We start from the raw sequence: 16,081 nt of genomic DNA on the forward strand, positions 1-16,081 counted from the left end.
TTTTTAGCCAAAAAAAGTCAGTTAAAAACCTGAATATCTAACTCAAAGCTATCAGGAAATCAATTTTACAAATGAATGACAAAAAATATTAAATTGATCTTATTTACTCAAAACATGCTAAAATGACGCTTTTTAAAGTCATAGCATGAATTTCTGTATATATATTATATATGTTGGGTATAAAGCATAATTATATCTTTATATGTAGCTAGTAAATTTTAAAACAACTACTATGACTAAAAAAAAAAAACCTTTGGAAATTACAGTAACAGATATTGATTGACGTTATTTGACAGGTACTTTAACGTTTCCGTAGTTCTCTCTAACAACTATTGTAAAATATCATAGCCTTGTTATTCTTTACAAGAACAAAGGTTTGGTTCCTGTGACTGCTTAGACTAAGTGTATTTATTTCGACGACATTTATAGAATATCTAAAGAAAAATTCAAATCGAAGAAACGAAAATTTTGCCTGTGTCTCCTTTTAAAGAATAATAAAAAGTTTAAATTGGTATAGGTTGATGCAGCAGTACCCGAACGCTACAAAACAAGATATAGAGGACAATTTTGAGGGCAATCTTTGCAGATGTACAGGTAACTTTAAGTCTCACTTTTATAAAGAAAACATATCCTTGAATTTTCTTAGAAACTAATTATTTTAGCGGTTCCATACGTTTTTTCATGACTCTAAGCCAATAAACGGTCATTCATGACTGAGCCAATAAACGTTCATTGATGACTCTAAGTCAATAAACGTTAATTCATGACTGAGCCAATAAACGTTCATTGATGACTCTAAGTCAATAAACGGTCATTCATGACTGAGCCAATAAACGTTCATTGATGACTCTAAGTCAATAAACGTTCATTCATGACTGAGCCAATAAACGTTCATTCATGACTGAGCCAATAAACGTTCATTCATGACTGAGCCAATAAACGTTCATTGATGACTCTAAGTCAATAAACGTTCATTCATGACTGAGCCAATAAACGTTCATTCATGACTGAGCCAATAAACGTTCATCCAATAACCACATTGTAAGCTACATGTACTTGAAAACAATTCTAACCGATACAAGCTTTCTTGTCAATTTTCAACTTAGTCAACCTCTCTGCGAACATTTTGCCTGCAATACTTAAATGCCATCGGTTAAGGGGCAAAACGTTTGCTCTACCGTTTCTTCGGAACAAGCAGATAATTCATCAGCTCTTAACCATTCTCCTGCTGAATTTCTTAAATGAAGTAGCATAGCTTTCATTTTTATGACTGTCCATTGTAAATGTTTTGAATGTCAAGATGAAAATTTTTAAGTGAGTCAGCAGGTCAGACTGCGCTGAAGTAATGTGTTTGGTTTGTTCAACATCGCCACCAGAATAAACAATTTGGACGAGCAAACATCACGGATGTGCAGCCTGGCCTTGCTTTATACTGGCAGCAATGGATTATCACTTCCTGTTAAACTTATATATTTCGAGTTATATCATTGATTTTAGGTTATCGCCCCATTCTTGATGCCATGAAGTCTTTAGTTCCGGCCACAACCACGGATATAGAGGTAAAGGGCAATTCAACTTACATAAGTTTTAACAATAACTAATTAAACTGTGTTTTTTTTCCTTTAAAAACTGAAAGACTTCTATATCGCTATAGTTTTTAATCATACATCTTTAGAGGGTTTTTTTTATATAAAAAGTACCCCAAAAATCTTAATATTACAATAAACTATCATTATTATTATCGTATTGGATTTGGACACAGCAACCACAACACATAAAGAGAAAGAAAAGAAAGAAGGAAAAGACGTGTCGACAAACATGCGAAATATTATCTGGAAAAAAAGATACTAACCTTCAAAGTGTTCATCAGTACATGCATTTGAAAGCGATATACATTTGCCCACTCGTCTTTTCGTATCCAAATTAAACACGGTTTAAAAACAAAGTGTGATAGCATGTTTACTTAAATAGCCTTCTCATTCTCTCGTATTTTGAAAAAACATTTATATGCACAAATGTATATTAGATTTTAGCTGTAATAATTTAGCTCGTATCTCAATATCTTACATAATGGATAAATCAGAGACTTTTATTATACCGTAATATTAAGCTCAATGTATAGACATATATGATTGTGCATATTTTGAAAATTGTATGACATACCTATAATAATGTAACACATATTAATTTTTCTCTTTCTTTTAATGTATTTATATACATGTCTATTAAAAGTTAAAGAATCATCATTATATTTCTTCATAACCTAATATAGGATTTATCAAGAAAACTTTGTCAGACCACGGGTAAACCTTGTGGGTCCCGAACTGGAAGCTGCGGTGGTGGATGCCAGAACCATAGCGACTCTCGATCTATCAAAATGGTGTTCGGTGATACTAGGTGGCAGAAAGCAGCAAATCTAGCGGATCTATATCAGATGTTAAGTGCGGCTAGCGGGCAGAAAGTTCGACTCCTGGGTGCTAACACAGGCACAGGTACATTCTTGTGAACAATACAAAATATTAATTATCATATAAACTTAACATTCCAAATTCTGTCAATGTTGAAAATAGAATACTACTTTCGCATGTATAAATTATAATTATTTGATACTCGACTTTTTGTACTCAATCAAGGTCTTCTTTATCATTGTTTATTTACTACATACCATCTCACAAATATCAGCATGTCTCCAGAAAAAAGTACATATATAAAATTGTCACCGTTCCTTGTAAATAAGACAGCTTGTCCTTTTAGCCAATCAAAACGGAGAATTTATTACCACATGATATCAAAATGGCCGACAAAAGACCTTAAAAGGAGTACCTACGGTGCTCGCCATCCGCAATGTTTTTGTCGGGTTTTCAATATACAGATTTGAAGTGCTATATATATTCATGTACGGAGTGTAGGTCCTACATGGTAAACAAACAAGTTCATTGAATATTAAATTTTCTCTTAAAAGAAAAAACATTTAATTAACTCCATTTAGGAAGGAGTCTATTTCACGAAAAAATAGTTTTCGAATACTCGACTGAACGACAATTCCTAGCATATTTGGAAATGCTAAATTGCTAATTTTTGTGTAAGAATGTGAACATACCGATTTACTAACATAACTATTTTAGGTTATTTTGAGAATGAGGCTATCAAGAACTTTGACGTTGTTATTGATATATCAGGAGTACCAGAGTTATATGTGAATACCCATGACGTAAGTTATACATGTATATATATACAATATGATTATAGAAACAGAGTTATGAATATCAAGGATGTGGCAAATGGATATCTTAAAGAATCATTTAATTAAAAACATTTCATGAAGTCTTTGTAATTCAAAGTGCACAAATTAACTGTGATGTTTTGCTATCTGCTAAATTGTCTTATCTCTACAATGCCTCTTTTTTCTCTTTCAAATAAAATATACAATACTTATCATACATTTGATGCAATAAAATACATGTATAGACAATATCTGAAGCATGTATAATTCATAGTGAACTGTATGAAGTCACGATATCGGTCATGCACACAGTATAATCCCATGCTGAGAAATATGCTTGTTTAATTCAATCTAGTCACAGACCAAGACGTTCACCCTAGGCTCATGTTTGAGTCTCACTAATTTGATGGACCTTTTCAAAAGTGAGGCAGCCAAGGTCGGGGCAACCCAGAACTTTGATGAACTGAAGAAGTATCTGTATAGAGTCGCTTCATCTCCTATAAGGAACGTACGTAACTATATAATAGCTTTAACCCTTTCAAGACAGATCCTACCAATGCGACCGGTGCAGACCATGACCAACGCGCACATCTGTGCCGTCGGCTCATGGCTGTCCCTGTTTGCTATTCAGTTATTGCATACTTTACAAGTTTTCTCTCAAAATGGTCCATGGTTTTGATCAGATTGAAAGATGGACAAGTCCATTTCACCTCTTTATTCATTTGTACTGTAAACAGTTGTACTTCAATATGTGATAAACAGATTATTATAATTGTGTAGCTTCATTTCTAAATTTATTGAACTTGTTCAATAAAACAGTATTATTTTATTCAACTCGTTCAATAAATTCAATATTGAACCGACACTCATTCAATATCCTCTATGCATTAGTTACATTTATGTAGTGAAAGAAAAAAAATAAGATAGTATAATATAGAATATCTCTCAGAAGAAATATATAAAATAATTAAAGCGCTACCAACATATCACATTTTTATTAGAAAAAACGGTTTTACTTCATATTTAGTAAGAGAAGTTCACAATATGACTAAAATTCAGATCATCTTTCGTTGAACATAAAGTAAATTTTTCATTTGTTGACTTCAAACGCGTAAGATACATTCACTTCGTTTTTGCCACAGTACATTGTACGGTGAACATTGTAGACTTTACAGTATTGATGTACAATAATGTAATTATTTATGAACATTCTTTGACATTTCCAGAGAGGAACATGGTCGGGTAACTTGATGTTAAAGAATAAATATCACAGCTTCCCGTCGGACGTGTTCAATATTATGACAGTTCTAGGAGCTTCACTCACCATAGGTAACACGTTTCATGATTGTCATTTATTTTATTTTTAGCATAATTGTAAATTTTTACTTTTTTAATGTGTTTCAGTCATATTTGTTTTTCACCCGTTTTGTCCCTTGTAAAAACTAGGGAAAAAAGAAGTAAAATCATTAGTGATTCTATTACAATAACAGAAATATCAATTACACAATAAATGGATGTATGGGATCCATTTTGAAGGGGATTATCCAGTTTTATCATTTAAAATTTTGCAGTTATGGCATGAAGTTGTCTGACAAAGGTAACTGCTATGTGAAGTTGTTTCAACTTATGTAACAAATAAGCAAGTATATAACATAAATGACAAAAGTTATCCTATTATTATTATTATTATCAGGTCCAACACCACAAAGTGTTGTAACATGCGAGGCATTCTACAATACGGATATGACAGGTAAATGTTTGACAAAAGCAACATTTACAGAGTTTGGCCCCAATGATGTCGTCGCTTGTTTCAAGGTCATGCCAAGGTCACAGGTATATTGTTCACTAGACTCTAAAACGTTTTGATATTGTTTTAACTAGCTTGGAAGATATATTGCTCTGTCCAAATAAGCAAATATTAAAAATTAACGAGTGCAAAAAGAAAAGAAAGACATATAGAACATAAATTTGAAAAGAAAAGTAGTGCAGTACTTATAAAGCGCAGCTGAGTTATGTATATAGCATTATTGCAATATGTTTAATTAAAACCAATCTAATTAATGCTGCGGCAATATGTAAAGCATACTGGACTGAATATTATTTGTAATGCGCTGCTTTTCGCGCATTTTATATAATCACACTATACTGTTGCATATTTGCAGAATTGTTTGGCTCACGTGAACGGAGCGTTCCGATGTGCAGTTGATAAGACTCACGGTTACCTAGTAACCAGCCAACCAATCATATCTATTGGTGGTATCAGTAATACATTTGTAAGTTTTTTGTCTGTTTGTTGCTTTTTCGAGAAATTAAACAATTGTTTAACAGTTATACTCAAAATTAATAGTGAGCAATAAAAGTCAGAACAGAATTCCGGTGCTAGGGGCGTGGACAGTAACTTGCACTTCCATTATCGTCCGTGATACAATCAAACCAACATTTTCAATTTTCTCGTTTTTGTTCCGTTTATTTTCTATTTTAAGAATATACAAATGTTACTAATTTTATTCTCTATGTGTTTATTGAGACGCGTTAAAAGGTTCAATATTTACCAGTTTAGTAATAAAACAATGACCACTTATTCTCAATAGTAAAACGTCTTGTGAAACATTTTTATACATATTTCAACTTCAGCACAGGGCAACAGCAACAGAACAATATCTGTACAGAAAACAGCTGTCGTCTCCTTCCACCATACAAGGTATAATGTCCATTTTTTTTATTATTAAAGCTTGTAACACAATAAAGAACTGTTTAATTTTAAATGATCCATGCCAATACACAAGACTATGACTGAGTCGATACGCCTTCGATCTATTCTATGTCCCGCGGTAAAATACGTTCATGTATTCATCTCATTAACCCTTAACCTGTCGTATATCTAAAATGGATCGTTCCAACTTCGAATTTGAAACAGTGTATTCAAAATTTAAGGGATTTCAATACGAAAATACAAAAAGCAGCTACCAACAGTATAGAGATTGATCAGACTGTACGGATGTGTAGGCTTGCCTGGCTCTATTCTGGTGGCAAAGGCTGAGCAGGTTAAGGGACCTCCTCTTGTGCAATCAAATATTACGGGGTCTTGTTTGCGCAGTATTATATCAGAGTTAACGATGTCCATATGAAGAAACTGTTTATTTGTTATATCTGTTATATGTTGCGGTTGCATTGTAAATGAGCTTATGGTATTGACAGGTGCTCTGAATGTGCTAGCAAGTGAACTAAATCCTACAGCCGGGTCCGGTCTCACCAGTATATCATATAGGAAGACGGTCGCTTGTGCTCTACTGTATAAGGTCAGTTGTTGATTGGTCAGTTTTAAACTTTTTTGTCACTTGTCAATATGTGATAGAAGTTTTTATTTTATGCTTTCCAGTGTTTTATTATAATATATCAGATGATTATATTCTGATAAACCACTAGTGAAATTTATAAAATATAATTTTCACTGTAGCCGGACTATATCAGAATGCGGATGGAAAAAAAATCATAACTAAATGGATTAACAGGCAGGAATAGATGCCGTCATGCGTTAATTTTGCTTCTTTAGGAAAAGAAAGTCGATGTCACCATACATCATGTTAAAAACGTAACAAAATTAGAGAAATTTAACAGAACTATATTTCAAAATTGATGATGTGACGTCATGATGTGATGACGTCACAAAGGAGAATGCGCGACGTTACGCGGCAAAATCAGTAAAATAAAACTTAAAATCACTTAAAAAGCATGAAATAAAAAGAAAATTCATTTGTTTTACATATAAGATTGAAATATATTTCATTCGTGAACACCAGCTATTATATTTTCACTCGTGGCTACGCCACTCGTGAAAATATTGCATCTGGTGTTCACTCAGTGAAATTATATTTCAATCTTACATGCAAAACAAACAAAATATCCTCTCTTTATTACATGCTTTTCGGTGGTTTATAGAAATATATCAGTGATATAAAACGGGTAATTTTACTGTTTGAAACAGTGAAATTACCACTTTGATAATTTCACTGTTTTGAATTTAAGCCCCTTACGTTGTTTCAGTGAAATACCAGCGTGCGCAGTACTGGGTACCAACTTAATGACGTGACGTCGTAAATGACGTCACGTTGTATTATCATTTGGCGCGCTTTTCACTCAGTATTAGGTTAAATGTCTTTTTAAAACGTTTCTTTGCATGTAATAAAAAGCAAAATATGTTTAGTGTAGTGTAAAATCGAAATATATATATCACCTTGTGAACACCAAAAGTTCATATTTCACTCGTGGCTGCGCCACTCGTGAAATATAACTTTTGGTGCTCACTCGGTGAAATATATTCCGATCTTACACTGAACTAAACAAATATCCTCTATATAATCGTTACCAAAAGCACAATCAAAAGTAGATACATGTACACAGAAGTATATATAAAATCGTTTGAAGTTTAAATTGTAAAATAGAATTTACATTGTTTTTCATTTGATTCCAAACTATAATTATTTATGGAAATAATGAAAATCAAAAAAGAATTTAAATAAAATAGATAAATATTGTTTATGCAGTAATCATTAATTGATTTATATAACTAAATGTTAAAACAAGTTTCTTCTTTATCAATGGCAACAATTGATGTGTTTGCCTTAAATTATTTATAGTCCGTGTTTAAAACGAAGTCTCGCTGATGAAAAAACAACAACAAAAAAAACAACAAAAAACGCCATTAATGACTTTTTTACATACAGTTTGTCCTGCGTGTTCTTGGAAACACGGCCAGTTATCAATACAGAAGTGCCACAACGGTTCTACATGATATACGGCCTCTGTCGTCTGGTGTCCAGTCATATGATACAAACAAACAAGAGTGGCCATTGAATGAACCGCTGAAGAAACTAGAGGCTGATATACAGGTAAGTGGGATAATTTATTGGTGTTGCCTTTTCGTGATTTTTACAATTTGATTAATAAAGTGCACGGTTTCCGATGACATAGACATGTATACTACGGCTATTCTACTAATGACTAGACAACTTATGAAGATTTCTCTTCTCAGAAACAGTATATTATGATGATAAAGTTTCTCAAAGAAAGCAAATTTGTCACCCTTCTTTTAATCAATCAGAAGATTTTGTTTTGACATTCTTAAAGATATTAAAAGGTGACCCTGAACCGGCTGGAAATAAAAATGATACGCCTATGCAACCAGTATAGAGCCAGACCAGCATGCACATTCATGCAGTCTGACAGGGCTCTGTTCTGTTGGTAATTTAAATTTTGTATTTTGATTTTGAAATCCCTTAAACTTTAAATGAACTATATGCAGGGCAAATCCATTAAGTTCAGAAAGTAGATTAAAGGGGTACTTAAATGGAATTAGATATACATGTTATGTATAATGTCATTGGTCATGATCGGGTTTTAAACAACTACATGTATAAGAAAATGCAAAAGAAAACTGTGAAAAAAGCGTATTTATTTATTTTAAACTGATACATTAGGCAAGGGGGATGTGGTTTCTATATATGGCACGATAAATCTGCCTCGAGGTTTTACAGTTGGTGTATTCCTATTGAGAGCTGCTGGTTCCGCTACAGGCTTTACGTGTATTATACCGTTCTCGTCTTTCTCGTGAGTGATTGGTTCCTGGAAAAGTTCCTCGATGGGTGCGCATGCGTCGCCGATACCACGTGACTTGATTAAGTCTGCAGTGAGATCATTGATGTATTTGTTGTTCAGGAAATCGTCATACCACGCGCTCTCTATCAGTCTTACCTTTTCCATTTCTTCTTTTACCTTTTCTATTTCCTCTGCAAATCGTTTTTGTTCTTCCTAGAAAAGTAAGAAATGGAGTTTTCCAAATTGTGTGTAAATATTAAAATATTTTTTTTTTAAAAGAACAGTTTTGCTGTTTGGTCCTTTGGTCATATTGCCTTGTTGGTCAAAATCATGGTTTACAATAATGAGGAGTGCAAGATATTTTTTGTCATTTTACAACTATAAATAAATAAATAAATAAATAGATAAATAAATAAATAAGAGTATATTTTTTCGTTTGAGTGAAATATGGAATATATTTTCACGAAACATAATAAAATGCCACATATTTTCACGAGCTGGAACGACGAGTGAAAATATGTAGCATATAATCAAGTAGAGTACAGTAGTGTGCCACTGTCTCGCTGTATCATTTTTGTCTATTAAATTGTACTAAATCAAACACTAACAAGATCCAATAAGATTAAGACAAAAGCTTTTAAGACGAAATTTCATTTATTTCAATTATTCATTAGCTTTTTGACAATTTTTATTGAAAAATAAAAACAACAAAGAAAACACACAATATTTTAGTGATATAATTGACAAATATAAAATAAGGATTTACGGAAATGAACCATTAGTATGTTAAGAAAGCTCATTCTGTTTTCGCATATGCTTATAAACGTAAAATGTGACCATTACATATAATATAGTCACGTGACAATACAACAACATACACCACAAGTTATACCTGCACTTTTTCATGTTGTTTCCGGGCAACTTCAAAGTCAATAACTATGTTTCCAACACCTATGGTCACAGTGTGTCTGTTGAACGGGAACTTATGTCGGGGCTGAAGTTACAAAGTTTATATAATTATGTAAAAAAGGAGAGATATATAAATGTATCCTACAAATATTACGCGCGGACAGTCGAGTTTATTGTCGATAGAATCAGTCTAGTAAATTGACTGTTTATAAAAATAATTTAAAACACTAAGCTGGTTAAAATTTATTAGTACGTTATTGGTCGCGCGACTGTGCCGCGCCTGATCTATTTAATTTTAAACTTTAACCTAAACTGAATGTTCAGAGATAATCATGCAAAATTATGTCTATAATTTATATTTTTGGCATGATATTTTACAACACTGTACAAATTTGAAATTGAAGTGTAAAAATGTTAAAGGCCCATTCAGCCTCATCTTTTTTATTTTTTTAAAAAGCGTCTTCTTATTGTCCTGTTAAAGTTTCGAAAAAATGTTACTCATAGGCCATATTGCTGAGACATTTTTTGCTTTTTTTGCGTTTTATCAATTAATACAGTTGTAGTGAATAAGTATTGTGTATGGAAATCAAAATACTTTGTTACATTTTGCTATCTTAATAACGAAATGTTTTTACACTAAATTTCGTTTCTTCAGGTGAAAAAAAAACACAACAATATCTCACATGTATTAGAAATTTGTCCTTTCTGCGGAAGGAAAATTAAAATTCATTTTGAGAAGCTTTATGGGCCTTTAAGAAAAAATGCATGTAAGCATACCACATTGTTGATGGCGATTGCTAGAGGTTGTAGCTTAAAGTCCTGCAGATACTCTTGCCGCAACATATCGCGTATCAACTGACAACTGTCAGAAACCTCTGTAAACAAGTGATAACATTTATTTATTTTTTAGTAATCATTTCATCATTTTCTACTTATAGTTATTATAATTATAAAAGCACATGCTTAAAATCTAAATTTGACGCGAAAGACAACTTCCACACCACACTGCGTTCTATCTAATAAATCATGGGTCCTGAAGCTTTTGTTGAACAACTTTTATAAATATTAATTATCTAGATTCTACAGAAAGTAATATAAAAAGAACGCGAGACAATGTCTGAACAAGTTAAACTTTTTATTTAAATAACCTACTACATGTAGTTTCGGGCATTCACTGTCATTATTCTAGGAAATATTGAGCAATGTAAGTGAAATAAGATTTTCAACATTTGAAATGCTACTAGAATAAGGCACGATTTTCATTGTTTATCACTTTTTAGAAATGTTAGGTAAATGATATTCGTTTAATTGGAATTTTCAGTAACACACAGTTTGAATTGTTTACTTGTTTATCGACTCTGAGAAAAAATATTTCAATAAGACTTGTAAAATGTGAAATGCTACCAAGAGATATTTCCCAACGATCACAGAGGAGTAATTTTTCAATTTAATTTACCATTGAGATAAGGTTCTTCTTTAAAATCCTTGTAGTCCGTTTTTCTGATGTATTCACCATCCGACATAGGTCCCTCATATCTGGCGAAGGATGAAAAACATCATCATTTTATTTTCTTTCTTATAAATACTAGTCTATACGACCAATGCCTGTAATTAACTTGTCTAGTTCTACTGAATTCTTTTTGTATTGAAATTTCATATATTTATATCTAGATGTGGAATCTCTTCAATATTATAGAAATCTATACATGTTTAATTAAAGCTAGTAGACAGTTTGTCTTTTCTTAAGAATCTAGATTTATATAAAGTATAACAAAGCAAAATTTATACTATTAGTCGGAAAGCGCATTTCGTAGACATATTACATAATACATATACAGTCAAGTAAATATTTATTAAAATAAGTGTTTTATTTGCGTTGCTGCTCTTCCGTTTGATATAGAATTATCCACTGTATATAACACATTTGAGCCGCGTCACGACAAAACCAACATAATGGGTTTGCGACCAGCATGGATCCAGACCAGCCTGCGCATCCGCGCAGTCTGATCAGGATCCATGCTGTTCGCTATCAGATTCTTTACTTATTATAGGGTCTGTAAGCGAACAGCATGGATCCTGGTCAGACTGCGCGGATGCGCAGTCTGGTCTGGATCCATGCTGGTCGCAAACACATTATGTTGGTTTTGTCGTGACGCGGCTCATTTATGGATGTACAACTTATTTAACCTATCACACAACATAACATGACTTAGTTAGCATCATGCAAGTCTTATCTAATTAGATCGGTGCAGGAGTTATATAGGTCCTAACAAGTATTTAAGATATACAAACGTATTCCATTTTTATGATCTTATCATCGTTCCTGTCAGAATAAAATGCACACAGAACTAAGTTGATGTAGATATATATAGAGAAAGCTTTGTCGAGATAATTTTAAAGGTCAATTTAAGCCTAAAAATGCTATGAATTTTATTCTTCAGAAGCTTCTTAATGTTGATGCCCTGTTTTAAATTCCAATATGTTTATCATGGCCATATAGCTTAGACATCTTTTGCATTTTAGCAATGAGTGCAGCAATAGTGATCCAAATAGTAGTTTGTATGGTGCCCAATTTCAAAATACTACTTTGTTTATATTTTACTACTTTTATGACAAATAACTTCACTTTCAGCACTAGATCTACTTCGATCACTATTTAGTATTTTCCTAACCCATTCTTAATTATTATAGATCTAGAACTTATTTTTGCCCTTTCTATAGAGAAGGAAAATATTCATTTGTGAGGCACAATGGGCCTTCAAATCTAGATCCATGTTTTCCAGGAACACACAAATAGTCACACTTGTAGACATTTAATAGACACTGAGCTATAGTTTATGGTCTACAGTAGAGATCGTGATAGACATGCATGATTTAGGATAATTCATAAGCTTATTAAAAGAGATCTTTCAAGATCTAAATTAATCTACAGTAACTAAATTAACATTCCAATGAAATTATAAATCTAGTCTACCTTTCTTCTATTGTGTTGTCCTCCATTTTATACTAAGTTTTTCCTTAGTTACATCGCTAGATTCAGTATTCTTCTTTGCATTTTAATTAATCGTGTATTTTGTTCGCCACAACGTCAATGATAATCATGAATTTCATGACGTCACAAACATGACGTATTTATCAGGGCCAAAGATTCGCGTTCACGTGCACATGAAAGATATTAGAATAGTATTAGACTATATAGATCATATCGTGGACTCAACTTTGCACAAAGAAAATAGAGAATCCGTTTTTCAGCTTTTCAGGCACATTGTAGACATAAATTCATAGATTTACCGCTCGGATCCCACCGTTACTGTGTGACGAAACTTAACATAATTCAAATCTACTACTCTATAAAAACTGATGTCGGAGAACTACATTCTTATTCAAAGTCATGTCGAAGAACGATATACTTATAGCTCTGTAACACCGCACTTTGGGGTCAAACGCACTTTGGGGTACGACCCCAAAGTGCGTTAAACTTCACACCGCACTTTGGGGTCAAACGCACTTTGGGGTCAAAATTGAGAAATTGACCCCAAAGTGCGTTAATATGCTACATATCAACGCACTTTGGGTTCCAGAGGTCTAAAGGTGTCATCTGAGTTCTGCTTAAATATTGAGTACTGGCTTATTTTCGAACTGCGACATTGAAATATTTGAGGTGGAGTTCAAGATGGAGGTCAATACTTAATGATGCTTAAGTGATAAAAGTTTTATTAATTTTACCACTTGAAATATCTAAAAATTGTGTTCATACAACAAAATTACGGTGGCATAAAAGTGACATTAGCATTTTTTTCAGTTTTGCATAGTTACATATTTTTTTTTAGTTTTGCATTCATATTCGTACATATTTTATATTTGTTTTTCGTAAATATTTTAGCCAATCAAAACAACATTCACATCTTATAACAGCATATAGTTAAGTATAAAACAAGCACAGTGGTTTGGTCACATTTTGGCCCATTTTTGGAATCGGCCAAGTCGTTTTCGGCCGGGAAAGTCTAGTTTCGGCCGACCCTTTTGGGCCCATTTTTTAAATTATATGTGTTTTATATAATTTTTTATTATAATATACTATTTTGTTAGTGACTATTTGATAAGGGTTGTTGATTGGTGATCAGTTAATTTTACATGAATATGCACCACTCAAACACCTTGTGTCAAATGTTAACCACATCCAGACCATATGCAGAACCTTTCTTTGGGTTACTGCGGACTATACATAGTAATGTTGTTATTTTTTTGATGCCTCCAAAAATGAAAATGTTGGTATTTGCAAATTGCATTTACAAATGGGGTACTGTAATTTACAGATGGCGAAGTGTTTGATAATGGTGTTTTACAAATGGCGTAATTATTCAAACCTCTACTTTGCAAATGGGGTCATGTAAAAATATGTACGAAAAAACAAAAATTAAATATGTACAAAAAAACTAAAATAAAATATGTATGCAAAACTAAAATAAAATATGTATGCAAAACAAAAAAAAGTATGTATTCAAAACTAAAAAAAATATGTACGAAAAACAAAAAACAAAACAACAAAAAATATGTACGAAAAACAAAAAAAGTATAAAAAAAATGCAAATGTTACTTTTATGACACCGTTCAAAATACTTTAGTACAGAAATTATGTATTCCTAAAATTAAAAGATGCTGCGAAAAATATCCCGTTCTGTCAGTCATTTACTTGATAATTTTTGGTGCCATATTGAGCTCCATTTTAAATATTATGTTGGAATGAAATAAAATGCTGTTTGCATTTTTTCCCAAAGAACTATAAATATACTCTATTGCAATGTTCTGGTGAAACATCAAGTTTTTCGATCGGACTATATATAGTGATTTTTACAAATACATTATTAAGCTTATCAACAAACTAAAGGGTTTTTGTAACAACTGTTCGCTAGAGGTTTTTTTATGGGAAATCTTACATATTCTAAAGAAAGGGCAAACATGAATTTTATAATGTTAAAAAAATGGTATCAGAGAAATGTAAGATGCTTGTAATCTGAATAAAGGAACGATAAATGTGAAATTATTTGCCATAAAAGTAGTCAAAACAATGTAACAAAAAGCAAAAGATGAAAAAGATGGTCCAGGTAATTGCCCAATATGTATTTTTGGATAATATAGAAGAACATCAAAATAAAAAAAAAAACTTTTAAGAAAAACAAATAAAAGCAAAATGGACCTTTAAAATATTATTTTTTTAACCCTTGAGGGTGGGGGGTCGATACCCCACAATCCCCTCTTTACCCTCAGTGAGAATTTTACATTATTCTGAAGCTCCGCTCTTAATGTGCGACTACTTAAATAGTTATTTTGGTACTGCCTGTACGGACTACTACTTAAAGCCGCATCTACACCTAGTCAAGTTTCTTATATGTCACATTTAGCTAAATGAATGGCTCTTTCAACATATTATCAGGCACATTTTTTACTGAAATGTCTAACTAAGATTACCCATAATTTATACCTTTGTCTATGCTAAGACTATCATACACTTAACAAATCTTATAAGTGTGCACCTTTTATGTCCTTGTAACTTTTTCGTTTATCAATATATTTTTACAAAATTTTGTGTTCTGACTATTGGCTGCATTTCCACACATTTCATGTGCTCAAGCATGTCAATTTTAATTATGAGATGCGTTCAACGATGGACGAACGATATTTACACAATGCACGAAAAAATTGTGAGAATGGGTGGAATAAGATTGCACATGATATCTCGGATACGATTGAGATCGACATATCAGAAAAACACCACATGGGTAGATTATCTATACAACATCGTGGCATAACCCTAAGATTGGTCAACGTTGGTGTGCACCAAACAGAGGTTGGTAACATTATGTATTTCTTTAAATAATTATTTTAATTCCTTTGCATTGTAAAAGCCGAAAAACATTTAAATAAGACGAACATAAATGCATATTTTTATTTAGTAATTAATTGTCTGTATCATTTGTAGGTTGCGCCTAGCATGAGTGTACACCAAACTACCTAAGAAGGCTAGTCATTAAGTACAGAGCAACTTCTTTGGTAACCTTCCTCACCAACCCCAAAATTATCTACAACGGTATGTTAGATCTATGTGACGACGCTGCCAGGCTGTAATAGTCAGGGTGGGCACACACAGTATAAAGGACATCATATTGCAACATCGACTTTCGACACGCATTCACGTTTCTTAAAAATTTAATCTTAAATTTGTATCTTGAATGAAAAGTACTTAATAAAAATGATAACATGTCTCTTTTTTGTATTTATTGAAAATTTCAGCATGATCAGGAAAATATTGATACACCTATGAAACCATTTATACATGCACACTTATAAGATTTG

The 16,081-nt window shown here is 32.4% G+C and overlaps 2 protein-coding genes across 2 annotated transcripts in view; one reads left to right on the forward strand and one right to left on the reverse strand.

Annotated features, from left to right (window-relative positions):
* Positions 1–517: 517 nt before the first annotated feature.
* LOC132715800 (xanthine dehydrogenase-like) overlaps positions 518–16,081 on the forward strand; it is a gene marked incomplete at its 5' end in the record, with an annotated part of 33,435 nt that continues 17,871 nt past the window's right edge. Inside the window, 11 exon segments of the mRNA XM_060698867.1 lie at positions 518–594; positions 1,498–1,559; positions 2,273–2,492; positions 3,126–3,211; positions 3,579–3,731; positions 4,450–4,552; positions 4,917–5,056; positions 5,386–5,496; positions 5,858–5,924; positions 6,422–6,522; positions 7,948–8,112. Of these exon segments, the coding sequence (XP_060554850.1) occupies positions 518–594; positions 1,498–1,559; positions 2,273–2,492; positions 3,126–3,211; positions 3,579–3,731; positions 4,450–4,552; positions 4,917–5,056; positions 5,386–5,496; positions 5,858–5,924; positions 6,422–6,522; positions 7,948–8,112 (1,285 nt within the window).
* Positions 8,663–12,859, reverse strand: LOC132715801 (uncharacterized). Its single transcript, XM_060698868.1, has 5 exons — positions 12,702–12,859; positions 11,184–11,263; positions 10,505–10,602; positions 9,711–9,812; positions 8,663–9,031 (listed from the first exon to the last, which is right to left on the reverse strand). The coding sequence occupies exons 1-5, from the start codon at positions 12,725–12,727 to the stop codon at positions 8,684–8,686; spliced, it is 654 nt and encodes a 217-aa protein (XP_060554851.1). The 5' UTR covers positions 12,728–12,859; the 3' UTR covers positions 8,663–8,683.

The sequence above is a fragment of the Ruditapes philippinarum genome, unplaced genomic scaffold (assembly GCF_026571515.1).
Source record: "Ruditapes philippinarum isolate M1 unplaced genomic scaffold, ASM2657151v2 ctg8925_1_1_1_1, whole genome shotgun sequence".
Lineage (NCBI taxonomy): Eukaryota > Metazoa > Mollusca > Bivalvia > Venerida > Veneridae > Ruditapes > Ruditapes philippinarum.